The sequence below is a fragment of the Rhipicephalus sanguineus genome, chromosome 7, assembly GCF_013339695.2.
Source record: "Rhipicephalus sanguineus isolate Rsan-2018 chromosome 7, BIME_Rsan_1.4, whole genome shotgun sequence".
NCBI classification, from domain to species: domain Eukaryota; kingdom Metazoa; phylum Arthropoda; class Arachnida; order Ixodida; family Ixodidae; genus Rhipicephalus; species Rhipicephalus sanguineus.
This window is the reverse complement of record NC_051182.1, coordinates 166,649,660-166,667,923: the sequence shown is the minus strand read 5'-3', so window position 1 is coordinate 166,667,923 and position 18,264 is coordinate 166,649,660. Positions and strand designations below refer to the sequence as shown.

At 45.6% G+C, this 18,264-nt stretch overlaps 1 protein-coding gene across 1 annotated transcript in view; it reads left to right on the top strand.

Moving 5' to 3' along the window:
- LOC119399245 (protein sidekick-like) overlaps nt 1-18,264 on the top strand; it is an 88,774-nt gene that overhangs the window by 31,972 nt on the left and 38,538 nt on the right. The window contains 7 exon segments of the mRNA XM_037666061.2: nt 436-765; nt 2,305-2,403; nt 7,951-8,142; nt 11,267-11,424; nt 12,211-12,487; nt 15,688-15,792; nt 15,795-15,874. Coding sequence (XP_037521989.2) covers nt 436-765; nt 2,305-2,403; nt 7,951-8,142; nt 11,267-11,424; nt 12,211-12,487; nt 15,688-15,792; nt 15,795-15,874 — 1,241 coding nt within the window.

The window sequence follows — 18,264 nt, the reverse complement described above, 5'->3', positions numbered from 1 at the left end:
TTGCCTCGTCTTAAGTCAAGATAATTAGCAAAACTTTGTTGATGAATCCACCATGAAAGCTAGTAGGTGCCTGTAGGCTTTGCATTTTTTATGAGGGTCGGTTGAGGTGACATTGAGGTGAAGGCTGGTTGAGGTCTTCTTCACAGCTTCCCGTGCTTGTCCCTTCTGCATATGTATTTCTGATGTAGACCAAGTCAAGGCAAAAAAAAACACAGAAGAGCTGTTTCAGGACGTACGGTGCCCGAAACATCTCTCCTTTGTTTTTTCACCTTGACTTGGTCAGTGGCCGCAACTTCATCATCATGTTACCTGACGAGGTGAACTTTCGTTAAGCTCTTGACTATATATACATATCTATGCAATGCAACTGCTAGCCCAACAGCGTGTAATACTAAAATACGACGTGGAGCCTGCAGTAAGCGTCGTCCTTTGCAGTGCCCCAAGCGGCGCCCACTGCTGTCCGAGCGGATGCACTCAACTCAACGGCCGTCCGAGTTCGGTGGCTACCTCCGGACCCCCAGCGTGTAAACGGCATCAACCAGGGCTACCGAGTCGAAGCGTGGTTGAGGGGCCGTGAAGTGGGCGTGTCCCCCCCGGATGCCACTGCCCTGGTGGCACCAAATGTGGGCTCGCCAACCACAGAGCACATGGCTGTCATCACGGGTCTGCGCAAGTACCACATGTACAACATAACTGTGCTGTGCTTCACCAGCCCTGGCAGTGGACCACGCAGCAAGCCCGTGCTGGCCACAACCAAGCAGGACGGTGAGATGGCCATGGTGGCACATTTTTTAGGGTGGCATTGTGTAATTTTTGGCTGTGTACCATTGGCCTTGCTTGAAGGTGTGATGAACTGCATACTGGAGACCATCCTACAATGAAGTTAAAGGGACACTAAAGAGAAACAGTGAATTGGTTTAGATTGATAAAGTATGCTTGGAGAACTCTTGTGTCGTTTATTTCACCACCATAGGTTTATTATTAGAGGAGAAAACCAAGTTCAAAGTTTCACTTTTAAATTTCGCGCCGAACTTTGTAATTCGTGACGTAAAAGATTTCCAAGAGCATTTTACGTATTTTGGTGCCACTGGCTCAACGAAATTTCCGCAAACTCGTTATGTCAAGTCTCTGGCCCCCTCAGAGGACAATGTACTTCGATTTAACCAATTAGGAACTACGTAGGCCCAAGCAGGCGCCGTCGAAAATATGTGATGTCACGGCAAATGGTGTGGGAATTCCAAGGTGGCGTCGCCACCTGTATTTTCTTTTTGCGCGTTTTCTCGCTTATTAAGCGTCTTCGTACAGAAAGCGCGGTGTTTTTGGTATCGTGGAAGACTACTTTATTAATGCAAGAAAAATTATTTTGCTCTTTTGTGTCCCTTTAACAGCAGGGATAGCAGCTCAGGTCCTTTTCTTTTTTTTTTTTTTTTTTGTAGTAGGCGGTAGAGACACGATCGGTAGTAGTGGTATTTCCTTTATTGGGGGGGGGGGGGGGGGGGGGGGATGAGTTCTGCGGAATCCCGCAAGGTGGCGGAAGGGTTAAGCAAGGGAAATTGACAATCACCCTTTTGTAGCACAAAGCCACAAAAAAATCCGCACGTATTTCTCAGAAAGAAAGCTTCTTAGCTGCCGAAAAATGCATCCTGTTCTGGGGATTGAACCTGGGACCAACGCCTTTCCAGGACGGTCGCTCTAATTGAGCTAACCAGTGAGCTAGTAATTGGCAGCGCGAGGTCGAATTAATTGACAACTCGAAGCATATGGACACATACTATTGCAAATGAGTTCTGCGGAACCCGGTAAGGTGTCGGAAGGCTTAGGAAAGGGAAATTGACAGGGCAACTAAGAAGCTTTCTTTCTGAGAAATCCGTACAGATTTCCTTGTGGCTTTGTGCTACAATCGGATGGTTGCCAATTTCCTTTTCCAGTATTTCCTTTAGTACCTCCATGCAGCAATATGTACTACCAGGTGAATTGTTGCTTTGTAAAGAAGGACTTTATTGCATTCTAAAGGAAGCAAGGGGTCAGCCTAGCAAGTTTCAGTGACTCTGTTGGCATCCAAATGACTCGGATATGAGAAAAATTGTTTTGAAACTTGTACACTGTTCTGATGTACGGACACTAATGTTTTTATGTGAAATTTTGTTGGTTTTCTCTTTTTTCAGCAGACCTTTTCTCATACCAAACAAATTAAAATTGAGCTTCAAAGTGGTTATGTTGTTAGTATAGCTTAATTGTGCCTTGTTTCCATTGCTATCCTTGTGTCTTCTTTGCTGACAGCTTAGACCTGTGATGTTTTTACAGTACCTGGGCCAGTGAAATCGCTCAAGTTCGACAACATTCTGGATGTCTCAGTGCGGGTGCTGTGGACACCTCCTGAGGAATCCAATGGGGTTTTGCTGGGTCAGTGTTCTATGCATTCAGGCGTTGGCTTTTTACGTTAAATGCCTTGCTTGTGGTGAAGGTTGTCTTTAAGTGTGTGCCTGTTAGAATAGTTATTGCTACGTGAACTGCTGCAGTGTGCTATATGATTGCATTGTTTAAATATCACCTTGGTAAACGCTTGTATATTACCTCAGTAAAAGCACTGCACCTTGGTAAAAGCTTGGAGAGCTTATGAGGACTCCTGCAGTGATATCCTGCATATTTTACCTATATCATTTACCTATATTTTGCATTACCTGTTCGAAACACGTTTCGCTCAACAAGCCTATACGTTTTAAAAGGCGTATGGATGATGCTGCAAAGAATACTTTCTACGACATTGTAAAAGACATTGATTGGAAAAACGTGTACAAAGAAAAAAACGCCGATACAGCTTATGACTTATTTTTTCGACTATTGAAAGAAAAGTATGATGAGGCATTCCCATTACAGCAGATACAGAACCGTAAGAGTAAAAAGTACCGAAAGCCCTGGATGAATGCAGCGCTTCGAAAACGAATCAACGATAAAAACTCGTTGTATCATGCGTTTGTTCAATCACGAAAACCAGAACTATTTGTGAAATATAAAAACTACAGAAACAATCTAAACTCGGACCTAAAGAAAGCAAAAAGAGAATATTACCAAAACATTTTTGAGAAAATACTTGACAACCATAAAAAGATCTGGGAGGTAGTGAACACCCTTACTGGCAGAAGCAAACAAACAAGTACAGTGCAGACCACTTATAACGTAACCGCATATAGTGCAGGACCGGTTATAATGCGGTCTTTTTCAACTCCCGTTTACCCTCCCATAGAACCGCATGTATACGCATACCGCTTATTGTGCAGTCCCCCAAGATGAAATACCGTTTATAATGCGGTTGCGGGAAAATATTTCTGACAAACGGGGTAGCGAGTGCGGTTCTCAAAGGAGGTACGCCGCTGGGAAGGGAGCGACGAGGTCGTTACGAAGGGCGAGGGCACGCACAGTGAACGAACGAGGGGCGGAGGGAGGAAAAAGACCGCGGCAGCGCTGTGCGGGCTCGCCGAGTGGGGAAGGATGGTGGTTGCCTAGGCGACGGAGTAGCCTTTGCACCGGCGGTGGCGAGGCGGCAAGGCTCCGCGGCCGCTTGCCGACAGCGCGTTACGCGTGGAACGTACGATCGCGTCCTCATCAAGTGCGCTTTAAAGTAAGTTTCCTGTCGGTAAAAGCGTCGTCGTTATCACACTTGCTACAGATATCGCGCTTGCGACCTCGTCCGCAAATTTGCGGCTTCATGACGCGAGCTTTCGCCTTTTCTGCCAGTGCGCGGACTTAAACGAGCTTGGCGGGCTTTTGTCGCCGTTGATCTCCCGGCCGCGAACACAAACTTCGTATCACGCGCGCGCTGTTCTTGGGTTAGTGCTTGAGTGCGATCTTTTCGACGTCCGATCTTCATGTTGTCTTGGACAAACTTCCCACGACAACATGCTGAACCGCACGCTAGGCCTAATCAGCGTTGGTTGCTTTTCGGTAGCGGTCGCGGGCGATAAAAGTTGCGATTTGGTGCGGAATCAACGAAACTTTTTGCGATGGCTGCACTTGAAGGGAAGAGAATCATATCGTTAATGAAAACGAGGGCATGGTTGGCACATGCAACTCTCGAATGGTGGTTCCGGATTCGATTGCAATGTCGGACATCGCGTGCGCGCCCGTGAAATCGAACGATCGGTACCGCTCAGCACGTGAAATTTCGGTCGCGATTCGACATGGTTTCTGTGTAATGCGCATACCTCGAGATGGCCTGAAAGGTAGTCGGCGAATTTCCGCGATGGCACTTTGTTTTGTTTGCTTTTTTCCCCTGTCTTTGGCGGTTAATTTTTGAACATTCGGAGATTTAAGAGGTTGTAAGCGCCCCAAATCGCATGTGTCGATTATCGGAGACGCGAGGCTACATGCTCAACACGTTTTGCGCAAGTGCAGCCTTTGAAGAAGGTTGTTTTGGTTATAGTGCGGTACCGCTTATAGTGCGGATATTCGCGACTCCGGCGACTTACGTTATAAGCGGTCTATACTGTAGTGAGTTCAACATAGCTGCTCCAGATGGTTCAATTCTATCCAGAAAGGCTTTGGCAGATTGTATGAATGACTTCTTTGTTAACTCTGGTGCATATAGAGTTGTTAGTGAAGACATGCGTGCAGATTCTGTAGTGCATATTGTTAGGACGAAATCATCTGTGTTTTTGCAACCAACTGACTCCGCAGAAGTTACACGGATTATAAATAAGTTGAAGAACAATGTGGCAGCTGGTGTCGATGATATAGGTCCTATAGAAATTAAACACATATCGCCATTAATATGCGATGCTCTTGTCCACATTTTAAATCTTACTCTTAGTACAGGTATCTTTCCGCAAGCTTTAAAGATAGCAAGAGTTACACCCATATATAAAAGCGGTAGAAGGGATATGCTTACAAATTATCGCCCTGTGTCAGTCCTACCCACCATATCAAAGGTCTTTGAAAGTATCATACATAGTAGACTAATATCTTTCGTAAATAAGCACCACATACTTACCAAGAGTCAGTATGGCTTTCAGAAGAACAAATCAACAGAGCAGGCACTGACTTTTATTAAAGATAAAATAATAACGACTATTGAGAGCAGGAAATATATGCTCGGTTTATTTTTAGACTTCAAAAAGGCGTTTGACTGCATTAATCATGATATATTGCTTAACAAACTTTCAAGGTATGGCATACGGGGGACGGCATTAAGCCTAGTTGAAAATTACTTAAAAAATCATTTTCAAGTAGTCAAGGTAAATAACACCACTTCTTCCCAACTAATGTTAACACAAGGTGTTCCGCAAGGATCAATTCTAGGGCCCCTTTTATTCTTGCTTTATGTGAACGATTTGGTAAATATCCGTGATTCTCCTGAAATAATTATGTTTGCGGACGACACAAACGTATTCTTCGAGTCGAAAGACCTAACAACGCTCGAATCAAATGTAAATTATTACTTATCATCTCTTTCATGCTGGTTAAGGGAAAATCGGATGCAGTTAAACGCAAAAAAGACAACATACATCATTTTTCATGCAGTGCATAAAATGATAAATAGCGAGTTGAAAATTACTTTTGAAGGGGAGTCTATTAGCAGAGTCGCCACGCAAAAATTTCTCGGTATAATATTTGAAGAACACCTATCGTGGAATGCACACATCAGTAGCCTAGCAGTTGAACTGGCGAAATGTGTGGGATGTTTATAAAAAGCGGCCCCTTTCATCCCTGTGCACCTAATGATAACTATGTATTATGCGCTGTTTTATTCAAAAGCATGCTATGGAAATTTAGTATGGGGAACGACATCGCAAGGCAATTACAATAAACTAGTAACTCTACAAAAACGGGTACCGTATTTACTCGAATCTAACGCGCACCTTTTTTCCGGGAAAACGAGTCCAAAAATCGCATGCGCGTTAGAATCGAGTACCGAAAAAAAAAAAAAGGAAACTCGGTTATCGCATTGCCATCGACACTTCAAAATGGCCGCCTCCTACGCGCCTTGGCCATTTCTGCCATTTTTTCAGTTCGTACGTGTGCTGAGGAGATTGTCATCCCGTTCTGCGTTCGCATCGACGGCATGGAAGTGCCGACGCCAAATACTCGACGAGTGCACCACGATGCCGCATTTAAAAGAAGTTATTACACGTGCAGAGACACGGACGGAAATCGGGCCGCATCGCGGTCGTTCGGAGTTCCCGAAACGTGCATGCGAGACTGGCGCAAACAGAAGCAGACGATTTTTTACAGCAAAGCTTCACGAAAAGGTTTCAGTGGACCAAAGCAGGGCCGGTTTCCCGAAATCGAAGAGTGTTGACAGCGACAAGGAGTTGTCCGACAGCGACGAGGACTGATCCATTACGCGACTCGTATCGCCGCCGTAGTGGTGACAGTTTTAGCGGCAAGGCCAGCTTTTTGACTTTGTTTTACTTTTTTGAAACTTTAGTTCTTTAAAACCCAAATACTTGTTCTTCTGAATGTGCGATGTTTGACTCCTACGGACTTTTTTTGTTCTTTTCTCTCACGAAAAATGGGTGCGCGTTACAATCGATGTATTACTTTTTTTTGGGGGGGGGGGTCGCGGAAAACTGGTGCGCGTTACAATCGAGGGCGCGGTAGAATCGAGTAAATACGGTACTACGCTGCTTTGAACGCTATAGGGGCAACCCACGGGACCTTAGAACACCACCATTATTTATGAAGTATAATATATTAAGGGCCGACCAAATATTTTATTTTAAATTACTTCAAACACTACATCGTGAAAAGTCATACGTTAATAACAGCAATGATAAATCAACGTACTACTTTAGAGATCAAAAGTGCCACATGCCAATAACGCGGACTAACTATGGAAAGCAATCTCTTAAATATCAAACCATGTTGCTTCTTAATAAATTAGAACGAGATTTGGACTTCGATGTTAGTCCAAACCTTTTTAAGAAACAACTAAAGAGGGTGCTGATCAATAAAGCGTTCACTTTCAGGTTATCACATTAAAATACATGTTACTTCCTTTATTGTGTATATATATATGCATTTTTCCTTGTGGATAATGACCCACCGTGCATTTCTTTAGAAGCACTTGTGCTTTTACGTTTTTCCTTTATTTGTTAGTTACTTATTTTATTTATTTCTATTTTGACAGAAATGTTGTGTTAAACAAAGTATACTTAGCATGTATTTACTCGTTTCACATATTGTTTGTTACTTCAGTGCAAGGGAACCTTTTCTAGTGCTATCCTTCGGTATTCTTCCAAATTCTCAGCGAGCTGTGAACTTATCGAGCTTTTTGTATATCTTTACATGCTAGATTTAAACAATGTTTTGGTGTGTTGCGAAAAGTTTGCTATGTATTTGTTGTTTAATATTTTTGTAAAACGGGTACAGAGGCCTTTTGTCAGGTATTGCTATACCTTTAGCTTCTGTACCTTTCTTGGTGCAATTCAAGAAAAATAAAGAATCTGAATCTGAATCTGAAGACGTTTCTGATAAACTTGAATTGAGAAAACTGGACTTGAATTTGTGTAAGGTGGCATAATTGATTCCATCTGATCAAGCAAACCCATCTGATAAAGCAAACGATTATTAACAGATTTGGCATGAAAGAGAAAGTCCACCTCATCATGGGCTCTCTCTTTGGTCTGCTGTGATTTGGCTGTTTAAAAATATTTTGCATGTCTTTCTTTTTTTTTTCATGAGAGGCTGCATGAGTTAGCTTATTGCTTACAAAGCAGTGAAAATAGCAATGGTCAAAACACCATTGGTTGCTGATGTGACCTAAAAGGATGTTATGGCTAAAATAATGGTCTAGGATGTATGAAAATTGGTGAGATTATGAGTCAGTAATGGCAAACTCCAAAAATTATATGCCTGAAAAATATATTCTTTTTTTCTTTGTCTTTTTGGAAAGTTTTGGTCCCAAAAAGCAGCTTGCCCACCTTAATAAGGTGCACCCTGTCCCCTTTCTAGGCTACACCCTCAGGTACTGGATCAAAGATGATCCCGGGTCGGCAATAATGCGCAACTTGACGGCTGACGAGACCGAGACCACCGTGAAAGGCCTGCGTCCCGTCACATGGTACACCATCGAGGTCTTTGCTTGGACAGTTGTCGGGGCTGGCCCAAGCATCGAGGCATCCATCAAGTCGGGCATCCCACCAGGTAAGGGTACTGATTCTTGCCGGTACTTAGACGCTAGGATGTGAAGGACACTAGTCTTGTGTGTGTTCATGATCTCTTTTGGCCACTGCATTCGGTTTTTATTTGTCTATTTATGCTCATACTCCCAGCGCCATTTAGCTATTACAGTCGGGGAGGTTATTCAGAGCACTGCGAACAACCTGCAGCACTTCTACAAAATTCATGGGGTCCCTTGTCGCATGCTGAGACGACTTCATAGCAAAAGCCATTACATCTGCACTATTTTACCGTCTGTACTATTTTGACATCATTTTCAATTAAAGCTAATTATGCTAATTACTTTAATTTACTTTAAATTACTCCTAATTTCAGTTACTTTTTAATTACTCTCAGTTACTTCTTACTTTACTTTGTAGTGCTTTAACCCCTTCAGGGTTTTCGCCGTACATGTACGGCAGAAGCTTCCTGGTACCAAAGGGTTTTCGTTGTACATGTACGGCATAGCGTTTATTTTTAAAACGCGCGCCTTTTTCGATCATTTCTTTTGTTTGGCCTGTGCTGCCACACTTCGGGAATGCGTGGAATTTTTTTCATGCGCCGATGTCTCTCCGTTGTATTTTTTTTTCGCTTCCCAAAACGGCGCGCCGCCTATCGCTTGCCCATCCGAGCGCGTTCGCGGTGCAGCTGGTTTAAAGTGCGCGCCTTTTTCGATGATTTCTCTTGCTTGGCATGTGCTGGCAGCCACGCTTCGGGAATACGTGGAATTTTTTTCATGCGCCGATGTCTCTCCGTTGTTGCTATTTTTATGCTTCGCAAAAAGGCGCGCCGCGCGCCGGCTATCGCTTGCGCAACCGAGAGCGCCCGCGGCGCGGTTTGGCTTTAAACGCGCGCCTTCTCCCATTTCTCTTGCTTGGAATGTGCTGCCACGCTTCGGGAATACGTGTAATTTTTTTAATGCACCAATGTCTCTCCGTCTTTTTTTTTTTTCTTTCCAAAGAGGCGCGGCGGCTTGTAGTCTCGCATCAGAACGTGCGCACGCGGTCCGGCTGGTTTCGGTTTCGTCCTTCGGGTGGTTTTCGCTTCTTGCTCCCGCAAAGCTGATGGCTGTTTGGTTTCTAATCTCTGAAAGGGTGATCGCTTGTTACTCTCTTCTTTATTGCACCCCGGCGCGCGATTACATCTGTTTCCGTGCGGCGCTATATTACACAAACGACGCCGCCGTGATTGCGTTTCCTGTTTTGGGGTCTCGGAAAAACTAACTACGTCTTGTTGGCGATAAGACGAAGTATTACTGTAGCTTTTTCACTCGTTTTGCTTTCCGGACAGGCGCACAACCATAGAGTTTTCTTCCGTTCGCTCACTGACGCAGTTCGCTTACGCTATGGAAGCGCGCGCCGGTTGCTCTGCTGCCAGTGAGTCGAGCAGCGATTCTTCCGATGCGGACTATTCCCCAAGTGCCGAATCAGAATCTGATTCATTGGATTTCAGTTCGTCAGACGAGGATCTTTGACGAGTTCAGACTCCGACGACGATCAAGGAGCGACATCTGAAACGCGTGCACGGGGAGCCATGCTTCAAAGGCTATCACACGCTGAAAAGTTTTTAGTGTTAGAGCACGAGCGTTTTTAACCGGAAACGTACTCTGGTGTGCTTATTTTTGTATGTTTGTGAGCTATGTTTAATACAATGCATAATTTTTATTCATAAAAAACTGTGAAGCTTTTTTTTTTAGGATTCTGCCTGATTTTACAACGAATAAACCATATGTATGTAACAACAAAACTGATTTTTTTGTCACTTTACGGTCACGAAAAAAAATTTTAGACAATTCTTTTCTTAAATAGAATCATCTGAAGAATTTATTTCAGCAATAAAAAAATTACACATTTTTGGACTGGATTTCGCGAAAAAATTCGACCCTCAAAGGGTTAATGAACGTTAAGTGTTTTGTATGATGCATGGAGCCATGGGGCGTGTCGGTTGCTTTTTTTGCTTTGCTTGATTTTTTAAACGGATCATTTTGACACAAATGGTCACTTTTTGTGTTTTATGAGGCACCTTATCTAAGACTTTCACCTTAGATGCCTTAGTGGTACAGTATAAAATGCAATCAAGATTTCTTAGGAACAAAAGTAGTGCATCTTAATGTCAGTGCAGATTACCCACATAAAAAATAAATTTTTGTAGACGAGAAAGGAATGGCACTATACAACTATATATAATAAACTATATATAATAAACTATATATAATAAACTATATATAAAAATTAATTGTACTAGAAGACCGAAGGAAATTTCAGAGAGCAGCTGCGAAAGCTTCATTATCAGGTATGCTAACTATTGTTGGATTCCAATGGTGGAGTCGGAGCAAGCTTTTCTGTTCCTATTGGAGCAAGTGTGTTCCAGTGGCAGAGTGAGGGCGGGAGTGAAGCGTTCCAATGAGAGAGTCAGAGCGGATTCAGAGCAGGAGTCACTCCGTGGAGCAGGAAAGTTGCTCCGCCAAAATCGGCAGAGTGTACCAGTACTCGGCGTGAGGTACTTCCTTTAACACGTTTGCCAGCTTGGGGGCGCTGCCGGTGTCGCGTGTTTTGACAGTAATGGCGGACGACATGGGTACCCTAACATGGGCGCCTTGACAAATCGTGCGGCATTGCTTCCACTGATTGATAGTGACAGCTCCAAGTCAGAAAACTCCGTTCTTGCACGAGCAATTCATCAAATAGTGACAGTGACGCTGCAACTGCCGTGTACGAGCGGGAATTCGACAGCAGAATAAACAGAATGAAATAACTTCACACAAGGTATTCTGGGCAGCTCAAGCACTTCCGTTTCCTCCTTGCTCCCATGTTTGCTCTGGCGGCATGGATTGTGTTCCAGTCGCTAATTTTGAGGCGTTGCTCTACGCCAGAGTCAAGGGCTCGCTCGCAGAGTCCATCTGCTGCTCCGACTCTGCCATTAGAATTCAACATATGGTAGCAGGCTGTTGATTTCATTCTGAAAGGGTTTTGGTTTTGGGGGAAAAAATGTGCTTTGGAAAAGATTAGTTCTGCAACCAGATTCGCTGACCTAGATCTCGTGATCTGTCTCTCTGGTTGTGTAATGTGGCTGAAATGTCTGGATGTGTAATGCAACTCATTTATTTCAGTGTTGCCAACTGCACCGAGACGCCTGGCTGTGTCCAACATTGGGCCGTTCTCGGTGATGCTCCAGTTCACGCCGGGCTTCGATGGTAACACCTCCATCACCCGCTGGATCGTGGAGGCCCAGACGCGACGTTCCGAGCAGTGGATACCGGTTCATGAGGTGAGGACTAGCTAACATGACTGAGCAAGTGAATACTAGGGGGCACGGCATTTGATAGGGTGCCCCCCTTGGCAGTGGAGTGACCACACGCTATGCTTTTGCTAGTGCATATCCAGGGAAGCAGTTTACAACATTGCTACTTATGGAGTCAAGACGGGGAGGAAGTTTACTGGAATTGGCATCAGTATAATTTCTTCCTGAATCCTACATCTGAAAGCATAATTAATTTGAAGATTGTGTAATATGCTTGTCACACGATGTGCTCTTAGGAGCAGGTGGTCGGTTCTCTCAATTGTTAAAAAGCGGCTCGTTTTACTGTAACACACATTATAAACATAGTTGTCTGCGGTTTTGTTATACCCCCCTTTTAAAATGAACCTGATTGGAAATGCAGAAGGATGCACATTTGGCGAGTTGGAGATCAGTCACTTTGTCAGGAACAGCGAGGAATTTTAAACGAGGACGAAACGAAGAGGGAGAACACAAGACGAGCGCTGACTATCAACGGAATGTTTATTGGTAAAAGTAACATTTATACATGAAAATTGCTTGTATAAATGTTACTTTTTCCAATGAACTTTCATTTGATAATCAGCGCTCGTCTTGTGTTTTTCCGCTTCGTTTTGTCCTCGTTTAAAATTTTGCACTGTTCTTGACAAGATGTACCTGATGGAAAATCTGTGTTTTATCAGACATTCATCCTGGCAGCCTCTGCACTGTGGCAATCAACAGTTCTGAAATCGAATCTGGTTACCAGCGTTTTTGCAAGTGGTACGTTGTGTGCAGACAAGTGCACCCGGTGCACGGACGTTGCACGTGTCCCCTCTGGTGCCGTTCACCGAGTACCGTCTGCGCCTCGTTGCCACGAACGTGGTGGGGCCCAGCCCGCCGAGCGAGCCCTCTCAGTGGTTCCAGACCATCCAGGCTCCGCCCGCACATCCCCCACGCAACGTCACCGTGCGGGCCGTAAATGCCAATGCCTTGCGTGTCCGCTGGACGCCACTGCCCCAGGTCGACTGGTACGGAGTTCCCCGAGGCTACAATGTCTCCTTTCGGGCAAAAGGTGCGTGTCCCTCTCGGCTCTTTACTCAACACTATACTCTGTTTCATACATCAGGCATAATGCTATGGAAACTATGCAAGAATTTTTGTAAGAAAAATGTGTAAGCTCGTGTGTCTCGCAGTGTGATTTTGACGTTACAAATGTGGCCTCCGCGATTGGCTCTGGCTGCGCGCTACCCGACCAATCGCGGAGGCCACAATACGAAAATAAAGAGACGCTATGTGATCCAGAACTGTATAAATAACAGGGTTTGTTTATTTCTAAGGCCCAAGGTATCTTTCATTTATTAGTCACTCTAAAGGTGGAAAAAAAAGAATTGTATTACAAGCAGTAAAATCATTAAAACTATTTGTTGGTGCGGACGCATGTACTGCAAGTCTCGCTATGTCATTGCACCTGATGTATGAAACAAAGCGTGAGAGTGGGGGAAGCGCTCTGGCATGCATTCCTTACACATGCACTTATTGGTTAGGGACATACAAGAGAATTGTTATTTGAGTGGTATTACTAAGTTGCTCTTCCTGTGACAGGAGGCTCGGTATGCCAGGCAAAAACGTCAAAATTAGACAACTGGTGTTATCGTATTGAAGCCCTTGTATTAGCAAACTGTGACGCTTGCCTGCAGATTTCGTTAATGACTCAAAGCAACTGTTTCATACGATGCTGCTGGTAACAGTGAGATGGTGCATGCGAGTATGTTCAGACTTGCTAAACAATGGCTCTTAAAGGGGCCCTGCAACACTTTTCGAGCATGCTCAAAAAGCGCTGCCGATCGGTAGTCGAGGCTCCCGAGAACACGCGAGCCAAATATTATAGCGATGCGCACAGCCTGGAATTTACAATAAATTCTCAAAGTCAGCTGAAAATCGCTCCCTCTTCTCTCGACAAATGATGTATTAGTCCGCAAAATATGACGCGATTGTCGGCAGTTCCACCATTGGCTGATGTTATAATCACGATAACACCCTCATCATTACTTTCGTTGTTAATTTTGAGTTCAATAAGTAGATAATATGTATGTTTATATTCTGTTATCGCGTTAAAAACACCGAACAAACATTAATACAGTGGAACCCCGCTGTTACGTTCCTCACTGCTGCGTTTTCCCGGCTGTTACGTCGTTTTCCGCCGGTCCCGGCATAGCTCCCATAGGATACAATGTATTGGGAACCCCGCTGTTACGTCGTAACTGTCGGACCGTTCCCGTATGATACGTCGCGAAGTGCGCTCGGAGCCGACCGAGTGACTACCAAAGAGAGCAGCCATGGTGCATTTTCACGCAGCTTGGCCTCGTTTGACCGTAATATTAGCCGCATGAGAGGCGCAAGCAACAGAATCTTTCAATTGATGCAAACAAAAGCATGGCCTTCGAGATTCAAATTGCAAAGATGGCGTCTATGACGTAACTGCTCGCGAAAGCAAGGCCTTCGAGATTGGCATTTACTATGACAAAAGCCGACCGAGTGACTACCAAAAAGAGCGGCCATGGTGCATTTTCAAGCAGCTTGGCTTCGTTTGACCGTAATATTAGCCGCATGAGAGGCGCAAGCAACAGAATCTTTCAATTGATGCAAACAAAAGCATGGCCTTCGAGATTCAAATTGCAAAGATGGCGTCTATGACGTAACTGCTCGCGAAAGCAAGGCCTTCGAGATTGGCATTTACTATTGACAAAAGCATAGCCTTTGAGATTTGTATTGCGTAAACATGGCGTGTATGACGTAATTGTTTGCGAAAGCAAGGCCTTCGAGATTGGCATTCACTTCTGCCATCGCGTTGGCGTAGACTCATCATCATCGATATTTGTCGGAGAACGGGAGGAGTTCGAGCTGGTTGGAGCTCGCATGGTCGTGCGTGCGGTTCGCGGTCGGACTCGCCGCGCCGGTCGTGATTGCGTGTGCTTAGTTCCTTCATGCCTACAGCTGTTGGTGTTAAAAAAATCACATACGTTGATTACATTTCTGTGGATGAGGCCGTCCTAAGCTCCGCGTTTCTATCCATCGACTAGATCGCGGCTGAGCGCGCCAATTTTCGTGCTGCTCGTAAGAATTGAAATAAAATTCTGTACCACTAAATATTTTGCCGTTTTTCCTGTTTTTCGGCTCTTACGTTTCCCGTCTCTTACGTTTATTTCCTACGGTCCCTTCAAAAACGTATCAGCGGGGTTCTACTGTATTAGCACTTCCGGTCTCACCGACAGCTCGTCTGCTTGTAGTTGCGTGGTACCGTTTTCTTCGCCATGCGCAGTGCCGAAAACGTGAATATTTCTGTGCTTTTGACCATCGCCGGTTGCCGTTGAGAGTGGCAGCCGTTCGAGTGTTGCCTCGTCAGCTCAGAACTGCATCGTCGGCACGTTCTCACGACCGACCGAGGCAGGGGTGCAGCGTGTCTCCGATAACAATGCTGGCGTCCGGTAATGGTGGCGCTTCGGGGTCGTCTGCCAGTGCCGTCTTACGAGGCGGTGTATCGGAGTATGGGCCGAAATTGATCTCAGCTGTCATTCGTTCAAACGAGCGCGCAGGTTTGCTTCTATGGTTGGCAGAGCAATGAAAACACTGCGGCGTACGAGGTGCACACCCAACATTACCAAACCAACGCGCAGTTTTCAAGCACGCGCGATACACAGTGCGGTCGGCTCCGCTCGACGAGAACGACGCAAGCCGACCGGAAGTGGCGGCACAGACCACGTGGTTGCGCCCAGACGTCAGAGAGAAAAAATTGAAGAAAAAAACTCCGCCGGCGCTCTTGGGCGGAGCCTCGCTCCTCTGCGCTCGCTCCCTTGACTCGCTGCCTAGCTTTCCGCGCGCTCGCGGCGTTGAGTTGAGGGAGAAAGCTGCGGAACGTGATCTCTATAATTTGGTAACACCACTTAGACTTGACGGATTCGAAAAATTTTTGCGGCATATGACTCGTGAAGAGTCATACGTCAATAATGAGACTATTCCAATATAACTAAGAAAGGTGTTGCAGGGCCCCTTTAATGGGCTGGGGTGTGCAAAACACTCGCGTACGCAATTTCATGTCCCTGACTTATCCCCTGTGTTATAAGTGTACCCCTGTAAAGTATAAATCACTGACTCACTCAAGAGGTAGCACTGTTATTTTGTGCATACCTCTGGAAATTTCATCTTCAATGTGTGGATTTCCCTCTTTGTCATCTGATATTCTGATTGGAATCTGCATGTTCGCCTTTTGCGCAGATGAGCCCGACTTCAAGTGGACTGTTGTCGAGGATCACAATGCCAACAGCGTGGTGCTGGACGGCCTGCAGGCATTCACCCCGTACGAGGTGTTCATGGTGGCCTTCACGACGTGGGTGCCAGCAGTGCCAGTGCGATTTCATCCGAGCGCACCCGTGAATCGACACCCTCTGCTGGCCCTTCCCAGGTATCGGGACTGCGACTAGGCTTTTCGTTGACGTATTTGCTGCCTGGAAACAACACAGCGATTGCAGCTAAGAAGCCGTGGACTAAGTCTTATACTAATTAGTTGCTATATTTTCGTCATAAAAGTGCTTGTCTTTATGCACACCCATGCAGAGCACATAGTTGTAGTGCTTCAACTTCAAGATGCGAGACACATTTTAGTTATTACGTTTTTATGCCTTTTGAACTCTTTGCTCGGGAAGCCAAAAGTTATTTCAGGGAAAGCTCGTTAATTCGAATTTCATGGGACCGGAAAAACTGTCCGAATTAACCGAATGCCGAATTATCGAAAGCATCAAGAAAACAATCGATAAATGTCTATTACATCAATGTTCTTTCATTTCCTTGATGAATATGTATATCCAGTAATTATTGTGCATAATAGCAGCGCAAAAGCCAGAATTTTCATCATTTGCAAGTACCGACAACGCGAGTGTGGGTGACGATCACGCCTTTCTGAAAGCCCGTGGCCGTTTCGGCTGTCCGCGAACACCGTTTTCATTCCTTTGCGTCGCACTTTTGCGGCGCTTCGCAGTCGGTGCGCTCCGAGCATCATCCAAATTAACAGGGTTGTGGCCAAAAAAGGCCGTATTAACAAGAGTTTGATGCCATTAAACAATGCACACGCCTGCCGGTACCAGAGAACACGTCCAAATAATCCGATTTTCTGAATTAACGAGTGTCAAATTAACGAGCTTTTACTATATTGTGTGACCCTTAAAGAAAGTGACTCATTGCAGCCCTGAGCAATTTCTTTTAATAAGCTGTTATGTACAGTAACATTTGCTCGTCATTACTCGTAACATTAGTCGTCATTTCTTCAGATCATCAGCTCTCTTCATTCCAAGTCTTACCTCTGTAGCTCTTGTGATTCTCTGTTGAGAGCAAGTAAAACTTAGCAAAATAAGTATGTTGCTACAATTTGCCGCACGCATCTAGAGACAATGCTAGTTTTCAAGGACTTGACATCATAGTGTTACAAGGGAGCAATAAGGCCCGTACAGTTGAACCCACTTATAGCAATCCCACATATAACGATCTATCGGTTATAACGACCATATTTGGGTGCACGTACGATTTCCCAATGCTAAATAAACATTGAAGCTGCGTCCACATATAGCGAACATTTTTCAAAGCCTTCTACTTTTACAACGAACACTTCAGACACGGTCGCGGTAAAAATATGGTGCATACGAAGCGAAAAAAGTTAAAACAGGCCTTCTAAAGCATGAGAGGGGCGCACGCTCGCTCGTGCCCCGCTCCAGTTTACTTGCGACTAAGATATCCCTGATCGGCGAGCACCGCACGCAGATTTCGGACGCTGCGAGCGAGGTTGCTCACTTTCCAGCCTTTTCTTCAGTGGCAGAATGGCAGTGAGGAAAAAAAAAAAAAAAGGAGGCAGCATGAAGCCTTGCGATCAGCTTTCGCACGGTAACCTTTCCTGATGCCGTTCTCTGCAGCTACGACCGCCTACGATGAACCAAACAATGCCTTGGAACGCAAGAAGGCATAAATGCAAGAAGTGATAACCGCGATAACTTTCATCGCATAAAGGTTCACTGCGTCCCTAAACTCGTCGACGCCACAATGTGCCTCAAAAGGTCGTCCGTCTTTTCGGTAATTTCGGTAGCGGCAGAGACCGGTCGGTCGGTGGTAACGATTTTCGCGCGATTGCGGTGATGCCTTCGCGGATAAGCACCAGAAAAGAGCGAAGGCGAGGTGGCGGCCGTCGATGAACGTGCCATTATGACTTACAGCCGACAACCTTATATCACAGTCATCTGTAGATATCTGCTCGGCTGCGCGTGTGGCGTACGCCGTACACTGCGGATTGACGGCGGTACGAGTGCGCCATGCTTAGCCATGCTGCCGTTCGCGAGTTCGCCGCCGCCGCGTCGTGCGAGACCGCTTTAAAGTGCGCGTCGCTTTGTAGAAACAAAAGTAGCTCGCTGTTGTTGAGCGGCGCGGGCACCGAGAAACATCGATGCACTGACAGCGAGCGTATACTGCGTGTTTGACTAGGTGACGAGTGAAGTGCGCCGCGCATCATCGTGCAGGGCCGCGAGAGCATCGCGGAGACGTAGAGTGCGCGTTGCTTGGAAAATGCGTGTTTTCGCCACGTTGAACGAAGAGGCTAGTCGCCGCACCCGTGCACGGTCCGGAGTGAAGCAAGCACAAAGAACGTACAAACGCGTGCATACGGCATACATCAAGCGGCCCGGCAGTGACTCCGTGACCCGAGTAGGCGACGCGCTGCACGCAACTAGCCAGGGATGATCGGCTCCATGTCGCGGTATTGCACTTCGGTGAAACGGTGTCAGCTCATTGCAAAGGCGGTTAATTCACTCGTGA